This window comes from Hyperolius riggenbachi, chromosome 6 (assembly GCF_040937935.1).
Source record: "Hyperolius riggenbachi isolate aHypRig1 chromosome 6, aHypRig1.pri, whole genome shotgun sequence".
Lineage (NCBI taxonomy): Eukaryota > Metazoa > Chordata > Amphibia > Anura > Hyperoliidae > Hyperolius > Hyperolius riggenbachi.
Genome location: NC_090651.1, coordinates 333,105,398 through 333,123,650, shown reverse-complemented (window position 1 = coordinate 333,123,650; position 18,253 = coordinate 333,105,398). Strand labels below are relative to the sequence as shown.

The 18,253-nt window shown below is 44.9% G+C and overlaps 1 protein-coding gene across 4 annotated transcripts in view; it reads left to right on the top strand.

Moving 5' to 3' along the window:
* Positions 1-18,253, top strand: part of GSK3A (glycogen synthase kinase 3 alpha) — a 69,804-nt gene that overhangs the window by 24,749 nt on the left and 26,802 nt on the right. For 2 of the 4 annotated variants that reach the window (XR_011022199.1, XM_068241491.1), the window contains exons 2-9: positions 8,176-8,363; positions 8,480-8,563; positions 9,776-9,886; positions 9,980-10,110; positions 11,391-11,497; positions 11,582-11,679; positions 13,313-13,408; positions 17,488-17,674. Coding sequence is in view for 3 of the 4 variants with exons in the window: in XM_068241491.1 (XP_068097592.1) it covers positions 8,176-8,363; positions 8,480-8,563; positions 9,776-9,886; positions 9,980-10,110; positions 11,391-11,497; positions 11,582-11,679; positions 13,313-13,408; positions 17,488-17,674 (1,002 nt within the window). In the remaining variant the exon portion in view is untranslated. The remainder of the gene's footprint in view (positions 1-8,175; positions 8,364-8,479; positions 8,564-9,775; positions 9,887-9,979; positions 10,111-11,390; positions 11,498-11,581; positions 11,680-13,312; positions 13,409-17,487; positions 17,675-18,253) is intronic. The other 2 variants (XM_068241493.1, XM_068241492.1) reach the window with 1 other exon arrangement.

Here is an 18,253-nt window from a genome sequence, read left to right as displayed (position 1 = left end):
CTTAACTGTGGTTTATTACACCTGAGTTCAATTTCTGTAGTGACCCCCAGGCCTGATTACTGCCACACCTGTTTCAGTCAAGAAATCACTTAAATAGGAGCTGTCTGACACAGAGAAGTAGACCAAAAGCACCTCAAAAGCTAGACATCATGCCAAGATCCAAAGAAATTCAGGAACAAATGAGAACAAAAGTGTAACGATTGTGGAACTTTCTCCGTGATCAGCGCACAACGCGTGCGCTGATACGGCGGAAATCCTCCACAAGCGTATATTTGCAGGCACCCAGCAAAAGGTGCTACGCACCCGTAGAGGGAAATTCCTGTCGGCAGATGGCGCTGGGGAGTGCAGAGGAACCAATCCTCCGTACCTCCACAAATGCCAGATAGGAATTGTACGAAGCGCAGAACGCAATCGCAAGAGAGGCGAATGAGAACGAGCAAAGGGACAGGTTGTATGTGTGTGCGCCAACCTAGTCGCCACCCCGCGACAGTGCACACACAACAGCAGATATGAAATAGGACCGCGATCGCGAGAGGTGCGATCGCCAGACGTGACACAAGGCAGATCAGAACAGAATACGAGGTTAGCAAAGGCACAGCAAATAATACAAAGAGAACGATAAGGAAAATAACAAACGCTAGCTGAACGTGAACACCGCACTCATTCGCAACAGTGCACGCGTTCGTGCGCGGTCTCTTCGTGTTACGCACAACAGAGACAAGCACGCCTAACTAACCAAAGACAAGACAAACATGTAACAGAGGACGCGAGCGCTTGCTTAACGGTTACCTCACCGAGCCTCCAGCAAGCGTTCGTAGCAGACAAAGACACACGAAAACAGCGACAAGCGAGAGATAGGATCCACAGCACTAGCGAAAGTGGCTAGCGCGATCCAGGTACAGAGTAGCAGAACAGAAGGATCCACAGCACTAGCGGAAAGTGGCTAGCGCGATCCCAGGAGACAGAACAGAAGGATCCACAGCACTAGCGGAAAGTGGGTAGCGCGATCCAAGGAGACAGAACAGAAGGATCCACAGCACTAGCGGAAAGTGGCTAGCGCGATCCGAGACAGAACAGAAGGATCCACAGCACTAGCGCAAAGTGGCTAGCGCGATCCAAGGAGACAGAACCGAAGGATCCACAGCGCTAGCGCAAGATGCTAGCGCGATCCAAGTGAGACAGATCAGAAGAGATAGCTGGTAGCAACCGCTGCACCAGCTATACTCCAAGAACAGAGATCAGAACCATTTCCTGTCGACCACCGCTGGGACAGGACAACAGCAACAGAACAAACAGATAAGCAATCCTAACTGCACTAAGGAAACCTGCCTAGTGCAGTTTTCCAGGAATTACTCTAAGCTGATCTTCAAACAAAGAGCATGGCTGACACTCTCCAGAGTGTTTCACAGGAAGACTCCTTATGAACAGCCAAGCATTGTGGGAAAGACATAGTACTTATAGTACACGCCTCCAATGAATGTGGCCAGGCAATTTGCATGACAACGTATGCAAATTCCTCTGCAAGCACAAGCTGCAAAACTGACAGAAGCTCTTCTTTCCAGAGTCCTGCAGCATGCAAACCCAAACAATTGTCAAAAAGCTGCCTGCACAGGCAGCTAAGCGGATTCTCACAAAAAGTAATTGAGATCTCAGTCTGGTAAAGGTTATGAAGCCATTTCTAAAGCTTTGGGACTCCAGCGAACCACAGTGAGAGCCATTATCCACAAATGGCAAAAACATGGAACAGTGATGAACCTTCCCAGGAGTGGCCGACCAAAATTACCCCAAGAGCGCAGAGAAAACTCATCCGAGAGGCCACAAAAGACCCCAGGACATCTAAAGAACTGCAGGCCTCACTTGCCTCAATTAAGGTGAGTGTTCACGACTCCACCATAAGAAAGAGACTTGGCAAAAACGGCCTGCATGGCAGATATCCGAGGCGCAAGCCACTTTTAAGCAAAAAGAACATTAGGGCTTGTCTCAATTTTGCTAAAAAACATCTCAATGATTGCCAAGACTTTTGGGAAAATACCTTGTGGACCGACGAGACAAAGGTTGAACTTTTTGGAAGGTGCGTGTCCCGTTACATCTGGCGTAGAAGTAACACAGCATTTCAGCAAAAGGACATCATACCAACAGTAAAATATGGTAGTGATAGTCTGATGGTCTGGGGTTGTTTTGCTGATTCAGGACCTAGAAGGCTTGCTGTGATAGATGCAACCATGAATTCTACTGTCTACCAAAAAATCCTGAAGGAGAATGTCCGGCCATCTGTTCGTCAACTCAAGCTGAAGCGATCTTGGGTGCTGCAGCAGGACAATGACCCAAAACACACCAGCAAATCCACCTCTGAATGGCTGAAGAAAAACAAAATGAAGACTTTGGAGTGGCCTAGTCAAAGTCCTGACCTGAATCCTATTGAGATGTTGTGGCATGACCTTAAAAAGGTGGTTCATGCTAGAAAACCCTCAAAGCTGAATTACAACAATTATGCAAAGATGAGTGTGCCAAAATTCCTCCAGAGCGCTGTAAAAGACTCGTTGCAAGTTATCGCAAACGCTTGATTGCAGTTATTGCTGCTAAGGGTGGCCCAACCAGTTAGGTTCAGGGGGCAATTTCTTTTTCACACAGGGCCATGTATGTTTTGAGGTTTTTTTTTTTCTCACTAAATAATAAAAACCATCATTTAAAACTGCATTTTGTGTTCAATTATGTTATCTTTGACTAATAGTTAACAGTTTTTGATGAGCAGAAACATTTAAGTGCGACAAACATGCAAAAGAATAGGAAATCAGGAAGGGGGCAAATAGTTTTTCCCATCACTGTATACTAAATAACATCTATGCTGTAAGTATAAAGCCTGATGTGTAGCCGTGTCACTAATAGAGATGGTCAATGAGATGGAAATAATTCTGCGTTGATTCTGATTTATGCAAATGTATTCTTTGCTCTTGAAATCAAATAATTTGATATGTTGTTAAAATTTTGGTTTGGTGACCACGAATTAAATGGTACCTGAGATGGATGAAAAGAAAAGTTTTATACATACCTGGGGCTTCTTCCAGCCCCCTTCAGGCTTATCAGTCCCTCGCTGTCCACCTCCGCCACCTGGATCTTCTGCTATGAGTCCCGGTAATTCAGCCAGTTAGCGCTGTGCGGCCACGTTCCGCTCCTACAGCCAGGAGCGTTCTGCACCTGCGCAATAGTGCTACGCTCCCAGCGGTGGAGTGTGTGCATGCAAACTAAGCAAGACTGGCTCAAGTACCTGGACTCATAGCAGAAGGTCCAGGTGGCGGAGGAGGACAGCGAGGGACTGATTAGCCTGAAGGGGGCTGGAGGAAGCCCCAGGTACGTATACAACTTTAATTTAATCTGTCTTAGGTTTACTTTGTTACACAGTAGTACTATGCTCTACATATGCAATCTCCACAGAGCTGCAATCTCCACAGAGCTCCACAGAGCTGCACAAATGTTGTGCACATTGAACACCGAGGTGTTGTCTATCACCCATAAACTTGGTTCAAATTGTACATGAATGTGTAATAGAGGAAGAATCCCCTCATTCTCCTGCAGAGTACCTGCACATCACTCTTACAAGTACCCACAGTTACATTGCCTAGGCCTAGGGCCTGATAGATGTTCTTTGTTCCGGTCTGTACCTTTTACAAGTACTCTTACCAAGGACTAGTTTTAGTCTATGACTAAAGGGAATAAATATGGCAGTCTCCATATCCTTCTCACTTCAGTTGTCTTTTAAAATTCCTAAGCGTTGGCAGTTAAAAGACGAATTTCATGTTACATACTTTCAATCAACAAGATTGTAATATGCAAATTAGGGGAGTCAGTGGAATCCTAAACTGAGGAGTCTGAGTCGGTGGATTCTTGTACCGACTCCACAGCCCTGCTGAAAACAAATATCCACCCCAAAAAGCCCAATTGGTGGTGCAAAAAAACAAGATATAACAATAACAATAATATTTATATAGCGCTTTTCTCCCTGGGGACTCAAAGCGCTGTGACCCTGCATTATGCAGTCTCAAAGGCTAGGGAAAAGAGGTGAGTTTTTAGCCTTTTTTTAAAGCTGTCCAGAGAAGAAGCCTCTCGTACTGATTGTGGAAGTGAGTTCCATAGAGTAGGGGCTGCATAGGAAAAGGCCCGAGCACCAAATGTTAAGTGTATCCTGGGAATAACCAGCTTCATCTTGTTGGCAGAGCGGAGGATGCGTGGAGGGGCATAAAGTTCCAATAGATCCGCTATGTATTTGGGTCCCATGTGGTGTAGAGCCTTGAATGTCAGCAGGCAGATCTTAAAATTGATTCTCCATTTTACTGGCAACCAGTGAAGAGTTTGCAGTACTGGGGTGATGTGTGAGCTGCGGGGGGCATTGGCTAGGAGTCTTGCTGCAGCATTCTGTACTAGCTGTAAGGGGCGCAGAACCTTATCTGTAGATCCGATTAACAGGGCGTTGCAGTAGTCTAGGCGGGAGGATACAAATGCGTGAACCAGGGCAGGTAGGTCTTCAGCTGGGATTAGGTGTTTTATTTTCGCTATATTTCTTAGATGGAAGAAGGAAGACTTGACGACAGCTGATACCTGCTGTCTGAGTTTTAGATTTCCATCCAGGATCACCCCAAGGTTTCGCACAGAGTCTTTATACTGTACAGTATCTCCCCCAATTGCTAGTTTGAGGTGGTGAGCGTTTTGAACTTTATCCATCATGTGTGGACCACCTACCACCAACACCTCTGTTTTGTCAGAGTTCAGCCTCAGCCAGCTGGTGTTCATCCAATTTTGTAAATCCACTAGACACGCATTTATGGATGCTGATGGGTCTTGGGTGCCAGGCTTGAAGGACAGATACAGTTGTGTGTCATCTGCATAACAATGGTATCCTAAACCATAGTTCTGGATTATTTTGCCCAGTGGGAGCATGTAGACTGCAAAGAGTAATGGTGATAGTACAGAACCCTGTGGAACTCCATAGGCAAGTGGCACTGGATTAGAGTAGTGTGTGCCCAGACATACTTGCTGTGTCCTGCCAGATAGGAAGGTCTGAAACCAGCTAAGAACAGTACCCCTTAGGCCACAGTAATTCTTCAGTCGCTGGATTAGTATTTCATGGTCCACAGTATCAAATGCTGCTGACAAGTCAAGAAGAATCAGAATTGAGCAATCACCCTTGTCCCTTGCAGTAAGTAGATCATTCATTACTCGGACTAATGCTGTTTCAGTGCTGTGCCTTTTCCTGAATCCTGACTGAAAAGTATCAAAGATGTTGTTATCTGTAAGCCTGGCTTCTAGCTGGTTGGCGACTGCTTTCTCGATAACTTTTGATAGGAATGGTAAGTTCGCCACAGGTCTGTAGTTGGTTACAGAATCAGGATCTAGTGATGGTTTCTTCAGGAGGGGTTTTATGATTGCTTTCTTTAGTTCTTCTGGGAAAAGTCCACTTTTCATTTCATTTCATTGTGATTAAGCTATTGGAAAATGAAAGGGATGAGCACGGAAAGGTGAAAATCGCTCTTGTTCGTTAGGGTAAAAACAGCCTTGGGGTGAAGTGGTTAAATAAATGATTTTACCTTGTATTAATGTTCAGCACTATAGCTAGTGCTAAAACGCTGCATCCCCGCGGCAAAACGAGGGGTTTATACCCCTTAAAACCCCCTTGTCTAATTGTGGGGAGCGCTTCCTGATGAGGCAGAGCTTATGGCTGTAGCTGTGCCTCTTCATGCGTCAATCCCCGCTGATTGCCGCCTCTCCCCGCCCCTCTGTCTGCCTTCACAGAGAGGGGCGGGGGGGAGACTGAGATCCGCCGGCAGATTGACGCGCATGGAGGCAGAGCTGCGGCTCATAGCTCTGCCTCCATGAGCAGCAAAATCCACAACCAAAAAGGTTGTGGATTTCAGGGCTGTGGAGTCGGTACAAAAATCTTCCGACTCCAACTCCGACTCTGGGTACCCAAAATTGCTCAGACTCCGACTCCTTAGTCTAATACTTAACAGGGCTGTGGATTTTGTACAAAAATCATGCGACTCCGACTCCTGACTCCGACTCCTCAGTTTCTGAAACCACAACTCCTACTCCGGGTGCCCAAAATTGCCCCGACTCCGACTCCACAGCCCTGGTGGATTTACAGAGGGGATTTGGGAGGTATAAACCACTCGTCTTGTTGCGGGGATGCAGCGGATTAGCATTCCCTATAGTGCTTAACAATAATACAATGTAAAATCAATAATTTTATCTCACTTCAGAGTTTCTTTAAAAATAAGTTAATTGACCCTTTCCGCCCCCCCCCCCCCCCCCCCAAAAAAAAATTGTCTCTAGACTATGGTACGCACACTACTTGATACATACAGACATACATACATAGACATATGACTATGGTAGGGACTAGATTGTGAGCCCCTTAGCGTTGAAGAAGATGTCGGCGCTATATAAATACTAATATAATACATCATTTACAGAATAGGTTGTGAGCAAATCGTTCATCTCCAGATTAAGGCAGCCTGATCTCAAACCAATCTGGCATTGACACTATTCAGTGTGCAACTTCTTAAAAGCTCCACCTGCTCAGGCGCACATGATACAGATGAAATATTAATGGGTAATTCCAGAAATAACATGTCTATTTAAGTAGGGAATATAAATTCCCATTAACCTGTAGTCTCTTTTCCAGACTGCACACTAATTGAATGTTTTTGCTGATCAGATGTCATGTTGCCAAGGTAACTGATGAGATCCCGGAAGCTTTGTAGCCATTGGACATTAAGTGTCGGTGACTGCACTGTGCATTTTCTCTTGTCCGTAGAATTTGATTACATGGTGGACATGTCCTTTAAAGGGAGCCAGCAGTGAGAGGAATATGGTGGCTGCCATGTTCATTTTAAAACAAGTTTCAGAATGCAATTCCGGGAAAGGAAAATTTTTTACAGTCGGCAAACACTGACTAAATTAGATATAAATGAATATTGTAAAGTTAAACAATAAGCAATTTTATTCATTGTTTTCACCACCAGGGATTGAACTTTATCCCAATCAGCAGCTGATATCCCCTTTCCCATGAGACATCTTTACTTTTACTCACAGATCATCAGGGGCTCTGTGTGGCTAATATTGCGGTGAAACCCCTCCCACAGTGTGATGTCAGCACCTAGGTACTAACATCACACTGTGGGAGCCTTGTTGCATTGTGGGATAAAACAGCGGTTTCCAAGTTCCAAAAAGCAGCATCTCCTTCCACAGACATCATCTGCCAGCAGTAAAAATGTTGCCACGAGGAAATATTTTACAATGGGCAATCGCTGACTAAATCATTTATAAATACTTGTAAAAATTAAGCACTTTTTTCATTACATTTATTTTCACTGCAGTTCCTCTAAGCATGTGCGAGTTCTTTCCTTGAAGGCTTGGCCATCCTTAATTTAATTCCGGCATGTATAGATCTGGTGATGGTTATTCAGCCAGATTGGAATCTGGTAGGCAGATCTCTGCACCAGGCTTCCCAACTCCTCTTAAGGTGGCCATACACTTATAGATTTGCAGCAGATTCGACCATAAGATAGATTTGTCAGATGCCTGTCAAATCTGACAGGAATCTATCTGATGTGTGCCACACATTAGGAACAGATTTCCAATATATTTCAGAATGAAATCTATTGGAAATCGATCTAAATGCATTATTGAACCTTTAGATCCAATGCAACTCTATGGGCCATCGATCTGCTGCCAGCAGCAGATCGACCTATATTTTTTTGTCCAGTCAGTTCAAATCAATAAAAATCGTCTGCAGATTGATAGATTTGATAGAATTTCGATTTTCGATCGAATCCATAGAATCGATTGATGGCTGAAATTGAGCAGTGTATGGGCCTCTTTTTCCATGGGCCGTTGAACTGTGCTCAGCAAGCAGTTGCCAGGCAGCAGCAAACAGTTGTAAGAGTTTGAGTGGCATTTCACTTCTAATCAACTGTCCGTGGAAAAGAGGACTCACCTCCCCTGGTTACTACAGTGGAAACATCTGTCATTGGGTGCAATCAAGATCTCTAACTTTTTTTCTGTTCAGTATTTCATTTTTCCTAGGTTGAATATCTGGTACAAGTAGAGTGCCATCAAGTTTATCAAAGTTTTAGAGTCTTTTTGTTCTCGGTTTTCACACTTTTCTTAATGTTTTCACAGGAGACAATGGAAAAGTGACCACAGTAGTGGCTACACCAGGTCAGGGGCCAGACCGTCCCCAGGAAGTGTCCTACACAGACATCAAAGTCATCGGCAATGGCTCTTTTGGTGTGGTATACCAAGCAAGACTCGTGGACTGTGGAGAGATGGTGGCAATTAAAAAAGTGCTGCAGGACAAGAGGTTCAAGGTCAGAACTGAGAGCTCTTTTGCCTGGGCCTCTGCCTCTTCAGCATTAATGATTAAGAGGCCTCATCAAGGCTTATGTCACCTCAACTAATACAATTTTTTTTCTCCCCTTTGCAGAATCGTGAACTACAGATAATGCGCAGACTGGATCATTGTAACATCGTGCGTCTAAGATATTTCTTCTATTCCAGCGGAGAGAAGGTCTGATATCCGCCAGCTGCTGAGCTCCTTCCTGTTCATTTACTTTTCACGTTTGATCTGCTTTTGTTTTTCTGAATTCTTTCCTGTTTGGTTTCTGGAGGCGTACAAGTCTAGTCCATGTAACGCTAGTCCTACACTGGAATGTATTGTAGGCCAAACGATGATATCTAGCTGAAATCCTATTGGTAGGGAACAAGTGTTCTTTCTCTTCACCCACAGATAAGACATGATCCGTTTCTCTGTGAAATCAGTTGTCTTATAGATGTCAAATTAGACATTTTGGCTAGAGGGAGAACTAACGCTAGAGGGCACAATTTAGGTTTTCCTTGGCCAAAAGGTTCCTGATTGGATTGGCTGAAACCCCAGAGTGTGTTGTGTAGGTGTCCCCAGAGGTAGGTAGTCACTTCTTCAGTGATCTGGCGGAACAGACCGCGGTCCAACCACCATCTTACTTACAGAAATTTCTTTTGACATTCTTTAATCATCCACTTCTTCCCGGCTGAACATTATTTATGTAAAGCTCTAGTCAGTAAGCTACTTCCAGAAACAATCCCCAATGATCTTATCGTACAACAAATAATGTACATGGCTAAACAGAAGCTTGTGTTGTACTGGAATCCTTTACTATGCATAACCTTTTAAACGGGAACCGTAACGGGGGGGGGGGGGGATTTTTTTTTGGGGGGGGGGAGGGGGAGTTTAACTTGTCTGGGGCTTCTACCGGCCCCCTGCAAACATCCTTTGCCCACACCGGGACAAACCAATCCTCCAGTCCCCTGAAACGAGCTAGTTTCTGGGCAGTTAGTGGGCACTGTGCCTGTGCAGCCCTAGCAGCGTGTCCTCCATCACACTTCGGCGCCATCCTGCACATGCGCAATACTAGATATCTCGTACAGCGCAGGACAGTGACTGGAGCATGAGCTAGAACCAGAGGACCGATTAGTCCCGGCGCGGACACAGGACATCTGCAGGGAGCCAGTAGAAGCTACAGGTAACTGAAACTTCCTCCCCCCCCCCCAGTTAAGGTTCCCTTTAAGGCCTGCAAAACATTTATTAGGTTGTTCTATAATTGTTCTTGTTCTTCTAGTTCAAAGTCAGTCCTTTCATGAAATGTGGTTCCTTTACCACACATTGCCTTTTGCCTCAGGTACATTTCGTTATTTCCTGTATACTACGTCATTTTCATCTTTGATGTACTGTTGGGTTTTTCAGAAGGATGAAGTTTATCTAAACTTGGTCCTGGACTTTGTCCCAGAAACAGTGTATCGCGTCGCTCGGCACTTTGCAAAAGCGAAATCCACGCTGCCGTCCATTTATGTGAAGGTTAGTAGGAATAGTTCCCCTGGTGATAGAACATTTCAGGGATGTTTCTGCTGATTCGCAGGTTGACTCTTTTGTCGTTTGGTTGCCTTGTAGGTGTACATGTACCAGTTATTCCGTAGTCTGGCTTATATCCATTCTCAAGGTGTCTGCCACAGAGATATCAAACCACAGAACTTACTGGTTGATCCGGATACAGCGGTGCTGAAGCTCTGTGACTTTGGCAGGTAAGAGCGAGCAGCATTGCATCACCGAACTGCTTACATCTAGCGAGGCTTGGCTGTGTACAGCTCTGTGCTCCTCTTCCAAATGTTTTTTATACTTTGACAAGCAATACAAAGCTATAAGCACAGTTGTGTGAAGTATATCCCATAAAAATGTTTGACATTTTCATTATATATTCAATGTACGTGTGTATAAAACCAGACGTGAATGTATGTGCCGCCATCACACAAAAATTGCCTTTGCCAATTTTTACAAAATGTGATATATAGATCCCTTACTAACTGGGATGATCTGTTCTGTGGGTCTCCTGTTTCCATCCCCCCCCCCCCCTTCCTCTTCACACCACAAACAGAAAATCAGATTTCACCCATTCACGTCAATGGAAAAATGTTGAAAGCTGCCATTCTCACAGTAATAAAGCCAGAGTCCTCAAACTTGGCACGGTTGGGCACGTGGTGAATGGTTAGATATTCAGGACAAGTGGGCAGAGCATAAAACAGCCAATCAAATTTCATCCATTTATTTTAAATGGGAAAATGTAAACTGCAGCCATTCTCAGACGGTTAACCGTAGGGTTCTCAAACTTGCACACTTAGTCGCTGGGTGACTGGGATTAGTATTCAGGAAAGAGGGTGAAGCCTACAACAGCCAATCAAAATTCCCTTATTGATTTTCAAAGAGAATATTTGAAGTGCTGCCATTCTTACACTATTGTTTGCAGGGTCCTCGAATCTGAATTATTCATTGGGTGACTGGGGTCCAAATTCAGAAAAGAACAAGCAGCGGACGGAGCAGCTCCCCTTTGTCCGTTAGGTCCCTCGTCGTGCTCCCGGTTTGATCTGTTTTGCTGCTGTGCCCCTCTAAATCCTGGCTGACTGAGCCCTGTCACATGCTTCTGCGCATGCACGGCCCCATCTCTCGATAGCGCTCCTGCAGCCGGGAGCATTCTGTGCTTCTGCAGTTCACAAAACTTGCAACTGCGCGTGTAGGACACTTCTGGCGACAGGACCTCGCAACAAAACATCCGTAAATATTCAGATTGGCACACTAAAGAGTGGGTGAAAACAAAGAAATGTCAGGTTATTGTTTCGCGAAGTCGGGAGCTGACCCTCGATGTCCCTGTGGTCTACAGACTGCACACTAATCGCCACCATCCTCCGCAGCTAGGGGGTGCACTATTTCATCAGGAAAGGCATAAAGCGAATGTCATTTCTGTAAAATACTATTAAAACTCCATCTCGATCTACTTCAACTGAAATTCACTAAACCTTTCTTTACACAGTGCAAAACAATTGGTGAGAGGGGAGCCGAATGTGTCCTATATCTGTTCCCGCTATTACAGAGCGCCAGAGCTCATATTTGGAGCTACAGATTACACAGCAAACATTGGTGAGTGTGCAGTGTGAACCCGCTAGAGGAATGTGTGCCGGGTGTCTGTGACTGCAGAGTAACTGGGATCTGTCCTTTCTTTAGATATATGGTCAGCGGGCTGTGTCTTGGCAGAACTGCTATTGGGTCAGCCAATCTTCCCTGGAGACAGCGGTGTGGACCAGCTAGTAGAGATCATAAAGGTAAGATGGCTTGTTTATAAAGAATAAGTGTGGGTGTCTTTTCAGTGTATTGAAGTTGAGCAACGTTTTTATATACATTTTAAAAAACAAACCTCAAAAGGGAGGTTTGTAATGGTGTGTGCCACTGAGAGGGCAGCTCCTTCACCCAGTATGCATTGCAACATGCACAAGCTCACCCAGAGAGACAGCATTATGAACCTCCCTTATGGGGAGATCTGTCTTGATCTTTTTTTTTTTTTTTTTTTTTTTTTTAAGTTAGAAATGCTGCTCAGTGCACTTTCAAACAGTGGACCAAATGCCATCTTGTTATATCCCTCCTAGCAGTGAATTTAAAGCCCTAGCTCATACGCCCTTATTTTTCATTTTTGTAAAGTTGGTTAGGAGACTATCCCTTTGCTACCAAATAATGTTATTGTTCCATTGATTAATGTTTATTCCACTCATATTTGTGGGACAGGATAGAAACAATTATATGGAGGCTGCCATATTTATTTCCTTTTAAACCATACCAGTTGCCTGGCTCATCTGTTTGGTTGCAGTAGTGTCTGAATCGCACCAGAAATAAGCATACAGCTCATTCTGACAATGTCAGAAACACCTGATCTGCATATAAGGTCTATGGCTAAAAGTATTAAGAGACAGAAGATCAGTAGGGCTGCCAGGCAACTGGTATTGCTTAACAGGAAATCTGGCAGCTTCCATATCTCTTTCACTTCAGGTGTCCTTTAACCACTTGCCGACCGCACACTCATACCGTGCGGCGGCAAAGTGGTAGCTGGAGGACCAGCGACGCAGATCTGCGTCGCCAGGTGCCTCCCTAATTAATCAGTCAGATCACGGAATAGCCTGCGAGCCGCTGATTGCGGCTCGCAGACTAAATGTAAACGTAGGAGACACATGTCTCCTTTGTTTACATTGTACGGCGCTGCTGCGCAGCAGCGCCGTAAGGCAGATCGCCGATCGCCGCCATGTGACAGGGGACAGCCTGTCACTGGCTGCACAGGACGGATAGCGTCCTGTGCAGCCCCGATCACCGGGGGGGGGGGGGGGACAGGTAGGAGAGGGAGGGGGGAATTTCGCCGTGGAGGGGGGCTTTGAGGTGCCCCCCGCAACACCCAGGCAGGCAGAAGAGATCAGACCCCCCCCCCCTGCACATCATCCCTATAGGGGGGAAAAAGGGGGGGCAATCTGATCGCTCTGCCTGCTACCTGATCTGTGCTGGGGGCTGCAGAGCCCACCCAGCACAGATCACTAAAAACCGCGCTGGTCCTTAAGGGGGGGTAAAGGGTGGGTCATCAAGTGGTTAAGTCTTGTACACAGGCGAGGACGTTCACCCGCTCGGATAGGGACTTGATCCCTTGAAAGTTCTGCGCCGTGTTCTGTACAGACATGTCGGTAGCCTGCAGCCTAGCATCTCATTCTGTTGCGATGGACAAAAGGAGTAAGTAGAACAGTACGCCCAGCTGCAAGGATCCACCAGGCGCGCTGATGCATTGAGGGGGATTGAATGCTGCAGTACTCCTTAGATTGGCAGAGGTTCCCTCGATCAGCTGCCTCAGCTTTGAACCATGTAGTGTGCTTACAAGGCCTTGGACCACTTGCATCTTTCACATTTCATTTATTTTTCTCAAAGGTTTTAGGAACTCCCACAAGGGAACAAATCCGAGAGATGAATCCAAATTATACAGAATTCAAATTTCCACAAATAAAAGCACATCCCTGGACAAAGGTAAGAGAGTGTTTGTGTGTGTCTGTCACCCACGTGTGATGGAGATAGTCAGGGCCATGCTAATAATTCTGCCTTTTATACCACTTGAAATTGGGCCAATCAGAATCTCCAGGAATAGTATTTAATTGGCCCAGTTTCAAGCTGCATGTCATTTGCATTCATTTTAAACGAATTATGGAAAAATTATCATTTCAATGACCTTATCTTTATAGTGGATATAAATAAGAAAAGGCCAGATCTATTTTAGAACAATCAGATTGCAACTGCATCACTTGTCAGCATAGTTCAGAAAACTACTGGGAAGAGCGTACTCTCTCACTTCCTGCCAATAAACTCTTTATTTCTGGTGAGGCCCATAATACACTCCACTACATACTGTATAATTATAGTCAGACTTCATAAGAACTGCGTGCTGTAAAAATATTCACACACGATCGCTATTGCACTGAACCAGATTTTTAAGTTATGAGCAAGTTAATTGCCTAGAGGAGAGATCAGACAAGATTCACACAAGCCAAGTCGCCCTCATGCCTGCTGCTGACTAAGCTGCCCAGTCTGCGTTCTTGAAAGGTCAGGTGATTGGGTGCAGCCTACCATGCTAGGTAAGTACCACATAAACTTGTCAACCAGGTCAAAATGGCTGACTCTGCTATAGACCAAGGTGTACTTCACTGCTGCCAGACTGGTCCTTCAGCAAGGCACAGAGCACATACACAGCTCTTGCAGGGAGAGAGAATCCAGGCCATATTATTGGAGAGCGGGACGCTCATGTCCTTGGCCTATATTGTGCTATATAGGGAATCCTACTAAGGTTCCTTCAGGAATGGTTCAGCGCTCCTTTCTATAAATTCACTTTTTCTTTTAAAGCCACAAAAAATCCCTTACATAATGGGAGAACTGTGCCCTCCAGTCTTAAAGGATACGCAAGGTGAGCAATAAAATCTATATTTACTTATCTGGGCCTTCTTCCAGCCCCTAGAAGCTACGTGTGCCCCTCTCCGCAGCTCTGGTTTTCTCCAGGGTCCTGCTGGCAGCCTCTAAGATTCGCCAACGTCATCAGGAGCGTACTGCGCCGGCAGCATCAGGGGGGTTTGCTATCCTTACAGGAGAGGTTGGGAGCTGCGCCGTGGGACACAGACTTCTAGCGGCTGGAAGAAGCCCCAGGTAAGTAAAGATAGATTTTAAACTACTTGCCAACCAAGTTCTGCGGGCGGAGATTGCAGGGGATTGTGCGCGCATCCCTGCTTGAATGACTGAGCTCCGCTCCGTTGTCAGTCTCCCAGCAGCGTTCACTGCTAGGAGACTGTTAGACAGCGAAACCGCTGTCTATTTAGATCGTACAGCGCTGCAATCTACGGCAGCGCTGTACTGGGGATAGCTGTGTCACTCGGCTGTCCCCTCTGGAGGCTCAGGAGCGATCGACTGTCATAGGCTGATGCCTATGACAGTCGTGGGGGGGAGGCAGGTGTAAGCCTATTGTCCTGAAGTGGTTAAGTACCCACTGCAAGACTGAATCACTGGAAACTGCTGATGAACAGAGTCCACAAGATCTTTATACTAAAGTTCTTTGCCGATGGGATGTATACAACAGCAATAGATCCCAACAATCGGATCGTTAAAGAGAACCTGAACTGAAAATAAAAAGTCAATATAACTATACACAGGTCATACTTACCTCCTGTGTAGTCTACTACTCAATCCCTTTCTCCTCTCCTACATCCCATTTGTCCACTGTGATCAATGGCATTCTCCATCCTCCATTTTGAAAATTGCCATTACCCCATAACCGCTACCTGGTCTGCACACTGTTAAACTGTAACATCCCCACTTCAGCTATAGGGAAGTATGGACATTACCTTGCACATTCAGTTGTAACTGACAGCTGTTGATATAGAACTAACAAAATATTGTCAGAACTGGAAGTGATCACTGTAAGAAGAAAATGGTGAGCTTCTGAGAGGAACTGACAGTGAGGTTAGTATGTAATATTCATTTGCAGCTACATCATGTGTTTATTTTAAATAATCTTACTCGCTTCAGGTTCCCTTTAAATGAAGAAGAATGCAGGGGTAAGCTCCATAGACTTTAGCGAAAAGATTGTGTAAAGATCTGTTCACGTGGAGGACTTTGAATGGAATGATCCGATTGATTCGTCATGATGGTCCTTCAAAATGCGCAAGCATCATTGTACATCCTGTCTCTCTGTACAGTTGTTTAACACTTTTCTTAAAAATATATATCTTATGAGGTTGGTTGTTGATTGTTAATCTTTCATTTTGACAGATGAAATCTTACCGTGGGTATGGACCTTTAGTTTAGCCACTGCCTCCTACTGTGTCCCAACCCCTTCCGCTAAAATGCTCCATATGCCCTCTTGGGCCTGAAAGTTTGTTGACCTTTTTCTGTTGGTTCTGTTCCTTTATTAAAGAGAAACCGTGACCAAGAATTGAACTTCCTCCCAATCAGTAGCTGATACCCCCTTTTACATCAGAAATCTATTCCTTTTCACAAACGGATCATCAGGGGAAACTGTATGGCTGATATTGTGGTGAAACCCCTCCCACAAGAACTCTGAGGACCATGGTCCTGGTAGTTTCCTGTCTGCGAACCTTGCATTGTGGGAAATAGCTATTTACAGCTTTTTCCAACTGCCAAAACAGCAAGCAGCAGCTACGTCACCTGTCAGCAGTAAAAATGTCCCCATGTGTTAAATGTCAGAATGTAAATCAGGGATTTAAAAGATTTTACAATGGGCAAACACTGACTAAATCAATTATACATAATTATTGTAAAAATGAAGCACTTTTTTATTACATTATTTTCACTGGAGTTCCTTTTTAAAGGACAGCTTAAGCTGGAGGGATTTGGAAGCTACCATATTTATTTCCATTTAAGCAATACCAGTTGCCTGGCTGTCCTACTGATCCTCGGCCTCTAATACTTTCCGCCATAGAACCTGAACAAGCATGCAGCAGATCAGGTGTTTCTGACATTGTCAGATCTGGTTTAACTCGATGGACGTATGTCTTTTTTCAACCATAATAACTGATAAAATTTGGTTGCATGCTTGTTTCTGGTGTGATTCAGACACTACTGCAGCCAAATAGATCAGCAGGGCTGCCAGGCAACTGGTATTTTTAAAAGGAAATAAATATGGCATCCTCCATAGTTTTCTCACTACAGTTGTCCTTCAAATTTGCTATACTGGGTTTTCTCCCTTGCTGGTTTGGATTTTTCTGAGTGTCTACTTATAATGTACTGATCTGTGGATTGAGGTGCCATAATGGGCTGACACCAGTAATTAACTGCTGCCCACTTTGCTACAGCCTTGCCAGCCTTTCCTTTAGTATAGTGGATGGTCCTCATGAGCTAGAGCTTAGCTGTTTCAGTCGGTCCAGTGTTGTCACTGTGTATAGAAGCCTGAAACCACTGCCCTATTTCCAGGTCCGAGCTGCCTCCTGCATGGCACTGCGGGAATGTAAAGAACTTATGAGACCAGATCAGTAATTAACAAATCTATAGATGTGTGTCTGTTTTCTGTACAAGTCCAAATGTTTTGCAACAGTGCTGCTACATCAGTAGTTCTGCAGGGCTGTCATGGGGGAGACACTTAGTCCCTTCATCTCAATTCTTTATTATTATTTAATATCTACATAGTGCCAACATGTTCCGCAGCACTTTACAATGTGTTATATAGTCTTGATTGGCCCGCAGAGGGGGCTCACTATCTAATCACTACTATAGTCTCATGTTAATCATAGTCTAGGGCCAGTTTAGAGGGAACCTATTAACTTATTTGTATGTTTGTCGGAGGAAACCGGAGTGCCCGAAGGAAACCCACACAGACACAGGGAGAACATACAAACTCCGAGCAGCTAGAGCCCTGGCTGGGATTTAAAACCAGGACTAAATGCTGCAATAGGAGAGTGCTATCCACTGTGCCAAATCTACATCATTAGTACAGACACTGAGAATATGGCAGTATTGGCAATTCATTGTGCAATAAGTGCCTTTAAATACTAAAATACGCTGTAATTTCTCACTAAGGTGAATTTTGCTAATTTGCTTTTCCTTTGCAGGTCTTTAAGCCCCGTACGTCTCCGGAAGCCATCACGTTGTGCAGCCGGCTTTTGGAGTACACGCCAGACACCCGCCTCTCCCCGCTACAGGCCTGTGCACACTCCTTCTTTGACGAACTCCGTGACCCCAACACACGCCTACCCAGCGGAAGAGAATTGCCACCCATGTTCAATTTCAGTTCTGTAGGTGAGCCACGGAAGATGGGACATCTTCTAGAATTGTTTGTGTTGTGCAATTCACACCATAAACACCAACAACATGAGAGCTTCCATTACTGCTAAAAGAAAGCATGCAGCTTGTCAAACCGCACATGCAAGCTGTGTGTATTGGCTTTTGCTTAAAACATTGATTTTTTTTTTGCATCAGACAAGCCCCTCCCCCTTTTTGAAAAGCTTTTATATTCTGAGCAGTACAGCATTGTACCATGTTAGCCATCAGTAAAAGCAGGAAGTTTTGAATCAGGATGATGCCAATTATTGGCTAACTTTTTTAGGGTATTTTTGCCTTCATCAGACTTGTATCCTGTGTATGATATACAGCAGGGTTGCCCGTTAGGTAGATCGCAATCTACCAGTAGATCGTGAAGGACTTCATGGTAGATCCCGACCGCACTACATTTTCCATTATGTATATATGTTACGGCCAGAACCCGAAGTTTGGCCACTTCGCGTTCTGGCTGGCCAATGTGCGAAGTGGCCGCTGCGCTGCGGCCAATGTGCGAAATGAAATGATTCCTGTAAGATGTATTTTCCGGCCGTTTTGCTG